This window comes from Sorex araneus, chromosome 6, assembly GCF_027595985.1.
Source record: "Sorex araneus isolate mSorAra2 chromosome 6, mSorAra2.pri, whole genome shotgun sequence".
Lineage (NCBI taxonomy): Eukaryota > Metazoa > Chordata > Mammalia > Eulipotyphla > Soricidae > Sorex > Sorex araneus.
In genome coordinates this window covers 8,098,027-8,115,118 of record NC_073307.1, presented here as the reverse complement: position 1 = coordinate 8,115,118, position 17,092 = coordinate 8,098,027, and the positions used below count along the sequence as shown (strand labels likewise).

At 49.7% G+C, this 17,092-nt stretch overlaps 1 protein-coding gene across 2 annotated transcripts in view; it reads right to left on the bottom strand.

The window, feature by feature from the left end:
- The window catches only part of ANK2 (ankyrin 2), a 580,173-nt gene that overhangs the window by 450,615 nt on the left and 112,466 nt on the right, over window positions 1-17,092 (bottom strand). Inside the window, exon 2 of one of the 2 annotated variants that reach the window (XM_055143285.1) lies at window positions 1,191-1,251. The exons of the other annotated variant lie outside the window; for it this stretch is intronic. Coding sequence (XP_054999260.1) covers window positions 1,191-1,211 — 21 coding nt within the window. The 5' untranslated portion in view covers window positions 1,212-1,251. The remainder of the gene's footprint in view (window positions 1-1,190; window positions 1,252-17,092) is intronic. 2 annotated transcript variants of the gene reach the window in all.

The window sequence follows — 17,092 nt, the reverse complement described above, 5'->3', positions numbered from 1 at the left end:
CAAATTTATATCCCTGCTCTCAGTCCTGCAAAGCCCATCAGGAATATTCTAAGCAAGTGAGACATTTTTAAATACTGTATAAAGACTTGGGGCCGGAGCGATAGTTCAGCGGGTAGGGTGTTTTGCCTTGCGTGTGGCCAACCCGGGTTCGATCCCCGGCATCCCATACGGTCCCCCGAGCACCGCCAGGAGTAATTCCTGAGTGCAGAGCCAAGATGAACCCCTGAGCATCATCGGGTGTGCCCCCCCAAAAAATAATTGTATAAAGACGTGCTTTATCTGTATAAAACCAGATGCTGTTTCCTCTTGTAGTAATCCCATGGGTCTGTTCACGTTAATGAACTGTCACCTGAGTTACAGGGACAGTCTACGCTTGGATGGGTCTGAAATAGCACATGTCTCCGCTCATCATGCCACCACTTCCCCTGGAACCAGACACGCCGGCCACCCTGTTAAAGGTTGATGCTCGTAGCTGAGAATCGTGACTTTACAAACCCCGGCGGGTTGAGGACTCACCAGCAGACCCAACTCCCGGAGGTGACAATCCGGGTCTGGCCGCTGAACCCAGCACCACAATCTACCCCCACCAATCAGACATCCAGAGTCACGTGTGCCACAGGTCCCACGAGCTGGGCATCCTTATTCTCTGTTTCCGATTGTATATTCCCTTCTTCCCCCCTTCCCTTGGATTCTGCTTCATTTTCTTTAAGTCAGTAGAATCTGGAGTTCTCCGCACTGACACTATCCATTTTAATGATCCAGAACGAAAAGCCTTACTCATAGACTCAGAGGAGTTTTGTGAGTAATTCTGAAGACGATGGTTGATCACAGAAAACACACCAGAAGCCCAGGCAGAAAACAGAAGACTCTGATCCACAAATCCCAATGCATTCATTTCAGCTACCGCCTCTAAATTCTTTCCTCTACCTCCCTCTTCCCACCAATGAAAATCTTGATAAAATCAATTTATTCCTTCATTTCCGTATCATACTCATGCTAATTCCCCCAGGCAACAGAGAGAAAATTTCTTTTTTATATTTCTCAAAATTAAAATATTATTAAAGCACTGACATCTTTAAATTTGCTTACATTTGCATAACAGATTTTACCAAAATAGAACTTTGATAGGATCTAACCTCATTGACTTCTCATGACATTCTTTTTATATATTATTAAAATACCAAAAGTACCTTTTGCAACATGGTTGTCATTTGAAATGTCAGTTCTTCATGTCCCTGTTCAGTTACTTACCTAAAATGAAAAAAAAAGGAAATTAAGTTTTAATTCATTTCATCATTAAGAATGGTTGTAACAATAATAGCTAGAAATGATCACGATGATCGCAGTAGACAAGAACTGAGTGTTAAAAATAGGTAAAGGGATATTCCTGGAAGTTTTTCAGTATCTGTATTGCGAACCACAATGTCCAAAAGGAGAGAGAGAGAGAGAGAGAGAGAGAGAGAGAGAGAGAGAGAGAGAGAAGAAAAGCACCTGCCATAGAGGCGGGTGGGAGGTTGGAGATGGGGGTGCTGGGAGGGAACTGGGGACACTGGTGCTAGGAAGCGTGCACTGGTGGCAGGATGGGTGTTGGGACACTGTATGGCTGAAAGATTTCATGAATATCTTTGTAAGGATCTATCTCACAGTGACTCAATAAAAAAATCAATGGAATCAATCTAGACGTCCAACAACAACAAAAAAGAATGGTTGTAACAAATCTAACAAATAGTAGTTCATAGTAGGCAAAATGATAAATTATAAGAAAATTATCACTATTATAAATGCAAAACAACAAACGAGCAGATAATCTTAAAACTCCCAAATAACTTTAAAACTCCTAAAAGAAATGAGGGACAAAGGGCTGGACACCATCATTGTATGTGGGCACCCCATGTTCAATCCCCAGCATCACATGATCCTCCACGCATCACCAGGTATGGCCCAAAACAGAACATAAACAAACAAACCAATATATATATATATATATATATATATATATATATATATATATATTAAAAGTAGGCAAAACAGAAACTGGAGGGGCTGGACTAATAGCACAGTGAGTAGGGCATTTGTCTTGCACTCGGCTGCCTGGGTTCAATTCTGTCCCTTGAGCACCGCCAGGGGTAATTCCTGAGTGCAAAACCAGGAGTAACCCCTGAGCATCGCCAGGTGTGACCTCCCCCCAAAAAAAGTAGGCAAAACAGAACAGATTAAAAAATGAGGGAAAGGTCGAAGTGATAGTAGGGTGATTGCTTTTGTATGCAACCAAACCAGGTTCATTCGATCCCTGGCATGACATATGGTCCCCGAGTACTGCCATGAATGGTCCCTGGGCAAAGAGCCAGGAGTAAGCCCTGAGCACTGCTGTGTGTGACCCCAAAACCAAAAAAGAGGGGATGAGGAATTGTATGTATAAGAGGAACAAATTAGCAAATTATAAAAATGTTTATCTCACCACAAGGAATTTTAAGACAAACGAGTAGCTGGTGATGATCAAGACCATTGTAAAAAAGACCAAATAGAGTTGGAGAGATAGTCAGTGGGAAGGTACTGGTCCTAGGTTCGATCCTCAGCAACCCAAATGGTCCTTGAGCATTGCCAGGAGTGATTCCTGAATACAGTGCCAGGAATAACTTCTGAGCATTTCCAGGTTTGGCCAAAAAAAGAAACCAAGGTCAAATTTAGTACTCATATAGTTCAACTTTTTTACATAGAATATTTAGGCAATGAGGGCCAAAACGATAGTACACCGGGTAGGGCATTTGTCTTGCATGCAACTGACCAGGATTTGATCCCTGGCATCCCATATGGTCCTCCAAGAACCACCAGGAGTAATTCCTAATTGCAGAGCCAAGAGTAACTCCTGAGCATCACCAGGTGTGACCCAAAAAGCCACACACACACACAGACACACACACACACACACACACACACACACACAAATGTTCTCTCCTATGGCAAAATCTTCTACAGCTACAATCGAAAAACAAAAAACACAAACAAAATTTATCCAAAACACCTTGCTTGGTGCTTCATAAATATTCCCCGTGAAAGTTCACATAAGCTGAATTATGCCTTTATATTTTATTTATTTATTTTTATTTTTGGGTCACACCTGGCGATGCACAGGGATCACTCCTGGCTCTGCACTCAGGACTTACTTTTGGCGGTGCTCAGGGGACTATATGGGATGCTGGGAATCGAACCCGGGTTGGCCACGTGCAAGGCAAACCACCCTACCCGCTGTGCTATCGCTCCAGCCCCAATGCCTTTATTTTTTAAAGCATTGCAAAAACAGTCGCAGAATTTTAGGAACAACAAATATCACGGTTAACCCTTTCTCTGAACTCAATTCCATTTTTGTTTATTCTTACTCTTTCTCCCTTAAATCTAAGGATATGAAAATCTACTTTTGTCAATGGGCGAGTATAGGGGGCTGGAGAGATAGTGCATTGAGTAGGGCGCTTGCCTGGCACGCCACTGATCTGGGTTTGGTCTCTGCACCCAATACGGTTCCCCGAGCCCCACCAGGAGTGATCCCCGAGCACAGAGCCAGGAGTAAGCCAGAGCACTGGCTTTAGTTTGGGGTGTGGCAGCCCCAGAGACTCTCCCAGGTAAATAAAAGCCCAGCATAGATAGGAAAGCGTACTTCTTTTCTTCGGTGTTTGGGGTGCACACCCAGCAGCGTTCAGGACTTGCTCCTGGCTCTCTGCACGGGGCTGACTTCTGGAGGGGCCCGGGGGGCCAGGTGCAGTGCCGAGAATCCAACCCGAGTAACTGCCACCAGAGCCGCGTGCAGAGCGGGTGCCTTGTGTCCTGCGCTCTCTCCAGCCCCGAGTCTTTAACACACTCCACTCCACTATTTCCTCCTGTGCGAGACAAGCCCCTTCTGTCTGAGAGCAGCTACCTGCTCTCCCCACTGGAGTTTGCAGGTCCTCCTGAGGTGGGCCTGGGCTTAGCTCTGGGATCAGACAGCTAGCTCGGGGCTGAAGGCGCTTACCTTGAGTCCCACCAGCCCTGGTTTGAATCCTCAGTGTTACATATAAGCCAGGCGTCCCTCCCGAGCACTGGGCCAGGAGTCGTCCCCATCTCCATCACCCCCTACAAAAATGCCTCCTCCTGGGCCGCAATTCATTCCTTCCCCTGGCCTCTGACTGTGAAGAGTGTGGTACGGCAAACGCATCGCCTCTTCCCTTTCTCCTTTCAAAGCAGAGCGCTTTGCTTTGGGGTGGGCCAGGAAACCACAGTGAAAACCATTTGCGAACCATAAAATATGATCTGGATGGATAGTCTCAGCTGCAATTTCCTGACGTCTCTCTGCTCCCTAAACTCAATAAAAATTCCTTGTAGGAAGCTCAAGCGTCACCCACTACTTTCACCCAATGTTAACCAAGCTTTAAGTAGGAAGGACAGAGGTGCAGGGGTGCTTTTCCTGAGCGAAGGGTCTTCCAGAAAGTTCCGGTCATCTTCACGCCTTAGCGCTGCCCAGCTCCAGCTCGCTACTAAACCCTGTAACTGAACAGCTGGATGAAGCGGAGAAGACTTAGGCAGAAACGGGCTCGGGAAGATCTAAACCCTGAAACACAACTCCCCACAAACAGGCAGCACCAACAGCAGAGGAAGCGGGGAGCGCCTCCCAATCTAGCTGCAGAGGAGACAAAAAGCAAGAACCAAATCACCAGACAGTCTTCTGTCAAGAATGTGTGCCCACAACCGTTTGCTATTGAACGGCCGTTATCCCAATCATTGCTCAGAGCAGCCCTAAGAAAGTCACCCTATTGGGCGGTCGGGGATTAGACGCTGAAACTGTGTTCTCTGGAGAGGAGCAGGTACGTGGGCTCTGCTATTTCCAAGTAGGCTGCCCTGTACCAAAGGGCTAGAGAAGTTCCCTGGCCTCATCCACCAAGCCTTTCTCTGTCTCTCTCTGTCTCTGTCTCTCTCTGTCTCTGTCTCCCTCTCCAGTGCCACTGTTTCTGTTTCATTCCGGGAGCAAATGAAAATAATGCTGTGCTTCCAGAGACCGGAGACCTGCCCACACACACACACACACACACACACACATACACACACACACACACACACACACACACACACACACACGCATGCGCGCGCGCGCTCCCCCAGCCCACCCCCACCTCTGCTGCAGGGACCCTCCGTGCTGCCCGCTGAAGGTGGGTGATGGGAGCCGAGGGGCTCCGGGAGCCCCACCAGCTGCCCGGCCCATCTGCCCTCTCCCCGGGCCAGGAGAAGCCCAGCAGCGCCCTCCGCGCCGACGCGCCGGCTGCCCAGAGAGAACGTGCCCGCGCCCAGCTCGTGCCGAGAAGCCGTGCGCTTCGCCTTTGTTTCCGTCTGCGGGAAGCGACCTGCTTACTTTCCGTGCCATCCTTGGGCCACACCTAGCGGTAGTCAGAAGCTACTCTAGAGTCAGTGCTCGGGGGATCATGCAGTGCTGGAGTTCACACCCGGGTTTCTTAAATGCAGAGTCTATCCTTCAGCGTCCTGAGCCATCACCCAGGCCTTCCCCTCAGGGGAGGGCGACACACTGGGCATGGCTTCGGATTACTCCTGACTCTGCACTCAGGGGTCACTCCCGACAGTGCTCCGGGTTTGCTCCTGACTCTGCACTCAGGGATCACTCCTAGCGGTGCTCTGGGGACCATGTGGTGCCAGGGGACGAAACCTGGGTCAACTGCTTGAGCCTTCTCAATGCACAATCTCTCTGCTTCGATTATGGAGACGGGTCCAAAAAGCAAAAAGAGCAAAGACACAAAGGCATTGGAGAGGGGGCTGGTGGATAGGTCAGAGAGGGTGAAAATTCTGGGGAAACCCGGCAGAAGGGAGACGCGGCAGGCAAGGCCTGGGAGATGAGACGGACACGGCTTGCACTGAGTCTGCACGACGCCGTCCACCCTGGGGCCTGAGGCCCGCAGCCCTGACCGTGGACCCCTCAGAGACGCTCAGGAGAGGGAGCCCCAGCCCCAACTTCTCCCTGCCTAGAGGGAAAATGCCTACCCAGTGACCAGCCAGAGAAGCACCCGTGGGCGTGGGTGCGAGGGAGCCAGGAAGCCGAGCCCAGACACTGGCACGGAGGGCCGTGGTCGCCCAGGAACACAGGGGCCGAGGCTGGGTGGGCCGCCGGGCACTGGGAGAGTCTCCCTAACATGCCGACTCAGGGGACGGGACAGTCCCGAGGGCCGGCAGGGTCTAAGCAGACAGACGCTGAGGGCGTGTCCTGGGGCAGGGAGGTGACAGAGGCCGGCAAGAGAGGGAGCGTGCAGGGACAGTGCACATGCACGAGCCCAGGGTAGCCGCTGTGCTGTGACCCCACACCCCCCGCAGGGCCTGCGTGTTCCGTAGAAAACTCACGCTGCCTCTCCCACTGTCCAGTCCTTACTCCGGTAGTCTGGGGGCTCTGGGCCAGCTCCTCCACCCCGCCTTCTCCCCAGCTCCGTGCTGTTTCTGCGCTTTCTCCCCAGTGCAGTCCTTACCCAGACAAAGGGTTCCGGCTCAGCCCGGCGCTTGCCGACAGATGGGGTGTGGAAGGAAGCCACCTCTGCAGCGCGTGCGCCTCACAAACACACGACTTAGCTCGAAACGGAATCTTTGGGGGCGTGGCGACAGATCAGAAGGCTGGGGTTTGGGCTTTGCATGGAGGAGGCCCAAGTTTGATCCCCAATGTCACATGGTCCCCTGAGCACTGCCGGGTGTGGCTCCCAAACCAACCAACTAATCAATCAAATCAAATAAATCGAACCTTCTCAGTTCGTGGTCTGAATCCCAGGTGACAGGGAGAACTAACTTCCCCAAGTATCTTGCAGCAACTTGGCCCTCCCCGAGAACAACACACGAAGGCCCGGCTCTCGGAATAACCCCGGGCATAAATTAAGTCAGGGCTGCACGAGCGTGCAGGGCCCTGCTGGCGCTGGAGCTTTCCAGAAGCCTCTTTTGCTCCATTAGAGTTTGGGCAGAGGGACCTGGAACTGGGGGGAGGGGGGTAGTAAGAGAAGGAAAACAAACGCTTCCATTGTGTGGCCGGCCTGGTGAGTCCAGCAAAAGTCACACACACACACACTCACACACACATACACACACTCACACACACATATATACACACACACACACATACTCACACATACACATACACACACTCATACATACACACACATACACATACACACACTCACACATATACACTCACACTCACACACACTAACACACATATACACACTCACACACACATATACACACACACTCACACACACACTCATACGTACACACACATACACACACTTCCATTGTGTGGCCGGCCTGGTGAGTCCAGCAAAAGTCACACACAAACACACACACACACTCACACACACATACACACACACTCACACACACATATATACACACACATACTCACACATACACACTCATACATACACACACATACACACACTCATACGCACACATACACGCACTCACACATATACACTCACACACACTAACACACACATATACACACTCACACACATATACACACACACTCACACACACACTCATACATACACACACTCATACACACACATACGCACACACTCACACATATACACTCACACACACATACACTCACACTCACACACACAGTCACACATACACTCACACATACTCTCACACATACACACTCACACATATCACATCCACGCAGCAGTATAGATACTTCCACCTTGACTCGGGCTGAGTCCATTTCCGACTTGCTCCTAGAATCTCTGCCAACCAAGAAAACTGTCTTCTAGCTGCTTCATATTCTGATTTTAAAATCCCATTCATATTTAAGCCTATTTTCCTAAGTGTAAATGAACTTTCTTTTTTATTTACTTTTTTGCTGTCGTTTTTTGCTTTTTTTTTTTTTTCAAACCAAGGCGTCTTGCATTTTCCTCCAGTTTGGGGTCGGGTGGGGGTTATGTTTGGGCTGCTGTTGGGAAGAATCCAAAATAACTGAAGGATTCCCTCCCGCTGCAGAAGGCTCCTCTGGGCTCTGTGCGGATCGCTGGCTTGACCGAGAGACGGGGGCCTGGCAGCTGTGGCCTCACTGCTGTGTGAGCGTCCCCATGAGACTTAGCGCAGAACTGAGCAATCTGTCTCGGGGGCCAGGAGTTCGTACAGTGGTTAGGGCACGTGCCGGGCATGCACCCGACCTGGGTTCAAATCCTGCCCCGCCCCATGGCCTCCCCAAGCATTGTCAGCCGCAACCCTGCAGGGCCCCCAGAACTCAGGGGCCCCGGCACTGCAGGGACAAACAGCATCACACGTTCGGGCCCTTGCAGGGAGCCTTCTGGTTGGCCAAGAGTGACAGCGAGGCGCAGGGCCCTCCTGAGCGTGCCGAGGCGCCCTCCCCCCGCCCCCAGAGCAAAACTGCTTCATTCCCCAAAGGGTAGACGGGCCACTCCGGTCAATTCTTCACTTCAAGGGTCATAAAATTGGCGGGAGAGTAATGCCGGCCCTGGCTCAGGAACCTCTTGCGGATCCTGCCTAGACCCAAGAGGTTCGTCCCCCTTGTAGATTGAGAAGGGGCTTGTCTGCCCCAGTCCACGAGAGACGGGTCAAAGGGGCGACGGTGAGCATCTGAGCCCCGGTGACATCATCCACGGTGGCATTAGGCCAATTCACGGCTTTTCGTGCCGTCTCTGTGCTCCCCACGATAAAAATGGGTAAACGTGATAACAGTGAGGGTCAGTGACTCCGGCTTGGGCCCAGTAAAAACTGTCCATTAGGAAATTATGGTTGTGCATTCAGGGTGACTAAATCGCCCACTTTGCTCTGCCCCTGGCGTCTCATTTGGAGTCGCTCTAGAGGGCAACACCATGGACAGCTGATCCCCAGTTGACTTGGGGGCAGGAGGGGCTTGAGAGGGTTGAGAGGGAGGGGCGCTGGGTTCCGTGGTGGGGAAGGTGGGTCCTCTGGTGATGGGGATGGCGGGGGAATCATGTGCACACGAAACCTCCAGTAACAACACTGAGTATCACAGTGCCTCAATCCAATTTCTTAAAATTTATTTTTAAAAAATGATGGCCCAGGGGCCAGAAACACTATAAAGCAGGCAGGTCATGTACCTTGCTTGATCCCAGCACCCCATATGGTCCCCCAAGCCCGCTAGGAGTGACCCCTGAGCACTGGTGGGTATGGAGGAGAGAGAGACAGAGACAGAGAGAGACAAAGAGGCTTTTCCACCCTGGAGAAGCCCATGTTTCCTCTTGAAACACTCTTCTTTCTCTCCCACACATCTAAGTAAATTTCTTTCCCTAAAAACTCTTATGCTTCTGGGACTGAAGAGATTCTACAGTGGGGAGGGCACTTGCCTTGCACACGGCTGACCCGGGTTTGCTCCTGTGCACCCATCCTGGTCCCCTGAGCACTGCCAGGAGCAATTCCTGAGTGCAAAGCCAGGAGTAACACCAGAGCATCATCAGGTGTGCCAGAAATAAACTACTATATCTCACTAAAAAATAAAAAGAAACATAGCGGGTAAGGCGTTTGCCTTGCACACAGCCGACCCATCCCATATGGTCCCCTGAGCACCGAGAGGAGTGATTCCTGAGCGCAGAGCCAGGAGTAACCCCTGTGCATTGCCGAGTGTGACCCCAAAAGCAAAATAAATAAATAAATAAAAAGAAAGAGTAAAAGATAAAAAAGAGAGAGAGAAAGGGAGAAAGGAGGGGAAAAAGAAGGTGAGGAAAGAGAAGAGAGCAACCTTGGGGCTAGCAACGGGAAGGCGTGCGCCCTGCATGCAGCCTGGGCTAGTGGCTGCCATGACCAGGTGACACAGAGCATCCGTCCTCACTAAGGGCTTCCGTGGGCAGCCACAGACAGTCGGGACCTGCTAGAGAAGCCAGCAGGCCTAGGGAGCCGCCAGACCGGTGAGCCAGGGACTGTTCCGATCTTGACACGCGTGAGAACGGCCACTCCCTGGACAAACACAGTGCACGCACGCACCTCACTCTGACCCTCCCCACAGCCCTGAGAGGGGAAATCCTGGCTCCCTCCCTCCCTCGCCCAGGATGCATCAAGCTGGTCTCATTTCAAAGGCCACATCTTCCTGCCAGGTCCTCCTGTTCCTGACCTATACAGCCATTAACGTCTTTGTGCAAACAGCGTGCAGCCTCCACTGCATTCCTGCTCCCTCTTTCCCCTGGATTCTGGAACGGGGGCTATTTCTCCCGCTCAGCTCCCATCCTAACCCACCTCTCCTCCGACTCGATCTCACTGAGATACAAGTTTCCTTTGGACCGCTAATGGATGCTAATGGATTTAATACTGCTGCGGGGTAGAGTGCTGTTCATTCATTGAGTAAACAGTCACTGGAAACTTATTATATAATACTTCCAGGAGACCAACACTTGGGTGTTTTGGGGGGGGTTGGTTTTTGCAGACCACACACAGCAGTGCTCAGGCGCTGTTCCCAGTTCTGTGCTTGTGGGGGGTGGAGGGGGTTTGCTTCCGGCAGTGCTCAGGGAGCCATTCATTGCTGGGATCAAACCCTGGCCTTCCCCAAGCAAAGCAGGCGCTCCAACCCCTTTGAACCGGCTTTCTACCCGGCTGAAAAACCAATGCAATCATTCTAAGAATCAACAAGCTGCCTTTTTTTGTTTAAGCTTGTGGTGTAGTAACACTTTTTATTTATTCATTTTATTATTTTTCTTTTGGGATCACACCAGCGATGCTCAGGAATTACTCCTAGCAGTGCTGGGGGAACCATATAGGATGCTAGGAATTGAAACTGGGTCGGCCACATGCAAGGCAAAAACCCTACCTGCCGTATTATCACTCTGGTCCCAAAGCTGCCTTTTACAGCTGGAGCGATTGCACAGCAGCTGACCCGGGTTCGATACCCAGCATCCCATATGGTCCCCCCGAGCACCGCCAGGGGTAATTCCTGAGTGCTGAGCCAGGAGTATCCCCTGTGCATCGCTGGGTGTGACCCAAAAAGCAAAAAAAAAAAAAAATGTATTTCTCTATCTCTTAAAATGTCAGTCCCCGTGATCTGCAACGGTGCTCAGACCAGGGTCCCACACACCTTCCCCCCAACACACTCCACGGAAGCTGCTTCTGTCGTCAGCAGCAGAAATCATTCAAACAAGCGAGGTCTGCGTGACGGCTCTAAGTGAACCAAGCTCGTTTAGAACACACAACGGACCAGTGAAACATCGGCTGATCGTGTCATTCCTGCTTCAAAGACGAGTGAAGCACAGGGATGAGGCAATCGGGTCAACGTCACTAGTAAATAGTCAGTTGTGGCTTGAGGTCGGTGGGAACCTGCTGGCTGGTGCTATTTGCTGCTGAATTAGCCACCTCAGGGACAACCACGCCCTGTCCATCGTGAGGACCTAGAGGCCAGGTCCCCATCCCTGGCCCAGGCAGGCTGCCATGGAAAGGCCACATCCCCGCCCCAGCCACATGATCCTTGTTCTAGAGTCTGCGACTTCAAAGACCCGGGGGAGTAGGAGCTGAATTTCAAGGTTCTTCTTTTTCTTTTTTTTTCTTTTTTTTTGGTTTTTGGGTCACACCCGGCGATGCCCAGGGGTTACTCCTGGCTCTGCACTCAGGAATTACTCCTGGCGGTGCTCAGGGGACCATATGGGATGCTGGGAATCAAACCTGGGTCAGCTGAGTGCAAGGCAAACGCCCTACCCGCTGTGCTATCGCTCCAGCCCCTCAAGGTTCTTCTTGAGGGACCAGAAAGGAAATCCTAGGGCAGCGATGGAGAGAAGATGAGGCTTCCTGCCTCGCCCGCGCTGTGAGAACAAAGCCAGCTGGCAAGGATGGCCGGGTCCCTGCGGCTGCCCAGAGGATGACAAAAAGGAAGTGAGGAAGAAAGGAGGGGAGTGGAGGCAGCGGGACCCCTTTAAGGCTGCTGAGTTGCTCACCTCCTCTTCCAAGTAGTCCCTCTTCGGGACAAGGATTTGCCAGACAGGAGCAAGGCGAGACACGCAAGAAGAAAAGCTGTCAGCTCGCAGGCTACAGAAGACAGAAACTTGGTACAGCCATAAGGAAGGAAATGGCACAATTCTTGCTCCTGGAGACCCTTGGAGGATGGGGCTTCGCCGAGCACGGGGGTGAGGAGGCCCCTTTAAGTGCAAAGAAATCCTGCCCATTGCACAACTCCCGTGGGTCAGCAATGCCCCCACAGCTGGCATGGGGAGCACCACAAACTCAGCCTTTTCAAAGATAAAATATAAACTTATTTGGTTGAGACGGGCATTGGCAATAAAGTACCATCGCGTCTTTCATTTCAGACATTAATTTTGTAAAGAAGAAACAGTCAGGGTGTGTAAGGCGACGGTGTGAGCCCGCATGCTCTGTTGTGTGCATGTATCTGAGAGGACATGGGTCTACATATGTATGCATGTGTGTATACGTGAGTGTTTGTGTGGTCTTCTCAGGGGACTCAGGTTCCTCCACATCCCAGAGATGTGACGTGAGATTCATCGATGATGCATCTCAAGGGTCCTCATCTGGGTTGGCGGGGGGGGGGGGGGGGGAGGGAGGGAGGTGCTCTGGGTGGAGGATGTGCCCTGTGCAGGGGTCCAGCCTGTGCCCTGACTGCCACCAGATACTGGAGCCACATGCTCTGGAATAAGACAGTTGGAAATTGGATGGATGGGTGGATGGATGGATGGATGGATGGATGGATGGATGGATGGATGGATGGATGGATGGATAGGTGGATAGATGGATGGATTGATAGGTGGATGGGTAGATAGGTGGATGGGTGGACTAATAGACAGATGGATAGATGAATGGATAGATGGATAAATAGATAGGTGGACAGATGAATTAATGGACGGATGGATGGATGGATGGATGGATGGATGGATGGATGGATGGATGGATGGATGGATGGATAGGTGGATGGGTGGATGGGTGGACTAATACACAGATGGATAGATGAATGGATAGACGGATAGGTAGATAGGTGGACAGATGAATTAATGGATGGATGGATGGATGGATGGATGGGTGGATGGATGGGTGGATGGATGAGTGGATGGGTGGGCAGGTGGATGATTGGGGGGTGGGTATATAGATATGTGAGTAGATAGGTGGATAGATGGATGGATCCAAATTATTGAGTATCAGAAGTGTTTGGGATCATTATTTACCAGCTTGATCATGGTGGGGGGGGATGTTTGTGATTGAACTCTTGGACTAAGACATGGCATAGCAGGTTAGGCGCTTGCTTTGAATGCAGCCAACCCCAGTTTTGTTGTTGTTGTTTTGTTTCACTTTTGCGTCAGATCCAGCAGTGCTCAGAGCTTACTCCTAACTTCAGCGCTTAGGGATCATTCCTGGTGAAGCTTGAGAGACCCATATGGGATGCTGGGGATTGAACCTGGGTTAACTGCATACAAGGCAAATGCCCTCCCTGCTGTACTATCGCTCCAGCTCCTCCAACCCCAGTTTGATCCCCAGTATCCCGTCTGGTCCCCAGAGCACTGCCAGGAGTAGCCCCTAAACACAACCAGGAATAGCCCCTGAACACCCTCAGGTGTGGCCCAAACTGTCCCCACAAAAAGAAAGAACTCTAGTTTATATAAAAGTCTAGTCAGATTGGTTTTGTAGCATGTCATGAATGTTTCCAAGAGCCTACACACCAGACTTAAGTGAGGGTTTACAGGCTTTGAAAGGATGGAGTATGTCATGGAGAGTGTATTTCCCCACATGTGTATGACAGTCTGAACATGCCAGTACAAAACATCACCCACCTCATGAGACACGGGGGCCATGAAAGTCACGATTCATGGAAGGTACAATGTGCAAGTGAATTAAAAGGTTATGTTTTGGGGCCAGAGTGAGAGTGTAACAGGTAGGGAAGGCGCTTACCTCGTACATGACCAAAGCAGGTTCAATCCCTGGCACCCCTTAGAGTCCCCTGAGCCCTGCCAGGAATGACCTCTGAGCACAGAGCCAAGAGTAAGCCCTGAGCACTGCTGGATAAGGCCCCCCAAAAGTACCAAAAACAGTTTTTTAATTAAAAAATTAAGCTTATCTTTTTGAATGAGTAACTTCAAAAGCAATAGCACTTAATGAATTTAAAAACTAGAGATGAATTTATTTTTATTTAACAAGCTCCAAAACGGAAAAACGGGTTCTTCATTTCAAGGAAATCTTCATACCTTGAGATTTTAAGGAGAACAGAAATATCACTTATTGAGGAAGTTAGAACTACAATTCACAATTTCATAACAGCACTTGCTGTAGGTCATTCTAGGTTTCTATTAGTCAGAAGGACCAAATTGAGAGTGGGGCTTATGCCCTGGTTTCTATTTTTTCCATCCCTTTTAACAAGCCCTCCAGACAACGCCCCGGGCCCCTCCCCCCCCAGCCAGAGTGAATGGGGCTGGGTGTGGCAATTCAGCATCTAACTCATCCCTGCTTTGTTTGGCTGTCCTGGCAGAGAGCTTATAGGTGCCACCACATCAACAGCTGACAAGGGCTCTTCCTGTCTGAAAAGACTTTGCTATTCAACTTGGACCAAAAATATTTGTCATGTTGTCGGCAGTGGATCAACTATGATCACACCAGGCCAACGGCAGTGCCAGAAACAGATTGAAAGGACCCGCTGGAACAAAGGCTGGATTCATCTCTTTGAGCACGGCTGGCTTGTTTCTCTTGGAGGGGGAGGGGAGCAGGGGGGACCACAAGGTTAGAAAACAGAAGCTTCGAGACCAGAAGGATAGGACAGGGGTAAGACACTTGCCTGGCATGTGGCTGACCCAGGTTCGATCCCTGGCACCACATAAGGTCCCCCCCAAACACCACCAGGAGTGATCCCTGAGCACCGCCGGGTGTGGCCCCCAAAATACATAGATAGAAAAATAATATTTGAATATTTTGAAGGCTTTTCTTGACACACTCAAATGGTCTAAAACAAATTTTCATGAAAGGTAAACACACACACACACACACACACACACACACATCTTATTTATCCAAGCCTAGCAAAATGCAAATTTATCTCAGCCATTAAGGAAATATTTAGTGAGCCACAAAGTGTTGAAAGGATTGAGGACAGAGAACAAAGTCTCTCTGTCCGAGTAGTTTATACTTCTTGAGAGAAGATAAACACAAATAAACTTAGGTTCAATGTTCTGGGTAAAAACAACGAGTGGAGGCCATGGAGATGGCTCCAAGGGCTGGCCACGGGCTCAGCATGCCGGAGACTCAGTCCTCAGCACCGAGAGAACCCGGGAGACGGCTGGGTATGGACCAAACCCCACCAAACGGTCACAGGGGAGAGAAGACAAGTCTCGAATTTCTGCTAATGTGTGGGAATCTCTGTGAAAACTCATAATTCATGATAATGCTCTGAGAAAGGTTTTCACTCACGCTATATATGTCTTTACACAAGTAAATACAAAGAATGTGAAGAATTTTTATAACAACAGAAGAAATGGAGCGCATTTTTTTACTCAGATGTTCAAAAACAATTACTGAGGGGCTGGAGCGATAGCACAGCGGGTAGGGCGTTTGCCTTGCACGCGGCCGACCCGGGTTCAATTCCCAGCATCCCATATGGTCCCCTGAGCACCGCCAGGGGTGATTCCTGAGTGCAGAGCCAGGAGTAACCCCTGTGCATCGCCGGGAATGACCCAAAAAGAAAAAAAATTACCGAGTGCTTGTGGGTGATGCATTCATAACGAAAAATGTAGGAAAGATAATCCTGAACCTGAGTCAGAAAAAGAAAATACGCATGCAGATAATTCTACTATCACTGTCATATAGTAATGGAGACACGAGAACCAGAGAGACATCAAAAGAGAGTTGGCTTGGCAGTGGCTGGAACACTCGCCTTGCGTGTATAAAGCAATGGGTTCAATCTTCAGCACTGTCAAAAACAAAGAAAGATGGACTGGAGAGATAGTACAGCAGGAAGGGCACTCGCCTTGCACACAAATGACCAGGGTTCGATTCTCGATTTCCCATATGGTCCCCTAAGCATGGCCAGGAGTGATCCCTGAATGCAGAGCCAGGAGCTACCCCTGTACATCACTGGGTATGGCCCAAAACAGAAAAAAGATAAAGTGTGTGTGAGAGAGAGAGGTGAATCCATTTCAAATTAGAGAAATTCAGAGAAGCTCTCTTGGAAAATTCCCACCATTTGAATAAAATCTTTTGGGGAGAGTTGCAGGAAGGTGGGGGTAGAGTGCTGGGGCACACCCAGCAGTGCTCAGGGACTGTTACAGGCTCTGTGCTCAGGGGTCACTCCTGGCAGTGCTGGGGGACCACGTGTTGTACTGAGACTTGAACCACAGTCAAGCGCACACAAGGCAGGAACCTTGACCCCGGTATTAACTCTCTGGCTCCAACAACCGTTGTTTTTCAGGGAGTGTATGGAGTAACATCTTCCGTACTGTCAGAGCTGCAGAGCTGTATGAAGTATTATCTGTCAAGAAATGAGATTGAGAGATCCTGTCTTGTTTTTTCAATCATTTGATTAATGGTATATCAATCCTGGCATTCCTGCTGAATTCTCCTATAGATGATTTCACTTTACTTACATCAATTTTTCCAAAATTGAATTAGATGTGGCATCCTTTGACTCTGCTCTTAAACCAACATTCTTCCTGTCCCAAACCATTGGCACAGCTGTTGCATTCCCTTCCCCAGATCAGATTTCCAACAATTTCAAATTAGTAAACATCACTCAGAATATGAGGCAGGAAATGCATTTTAAATTCCTAATGAATATTTCAGCAACTGAAAAACATGATTTAATTTCTCCTTCTTTTGTCAACTGCTACTCTTGATGCTTACATTGCTGGGAATTAGTTCTGTACAGTCTCCCTACCCGAGGGACAATAAAAACAATCCAAGGAACAAAGACTTGGAGAGGGAACAAATATATTTCTAGCGGCTGATAAGTTTAAATACCCTTAAACATGGGTACTCTATCCCAACAGTTATTTAAAATCGTGATATCAGCTTGCACACAACTTTTACTTTTTGCTTTTTTTTTTCTTTTTGGGTCACACCCAGCAATGCACAGGGGTCACTCTTGGCTCATGCACTCAGGAATCACCCCTGGCGGTGCTCAGGGGACCATATG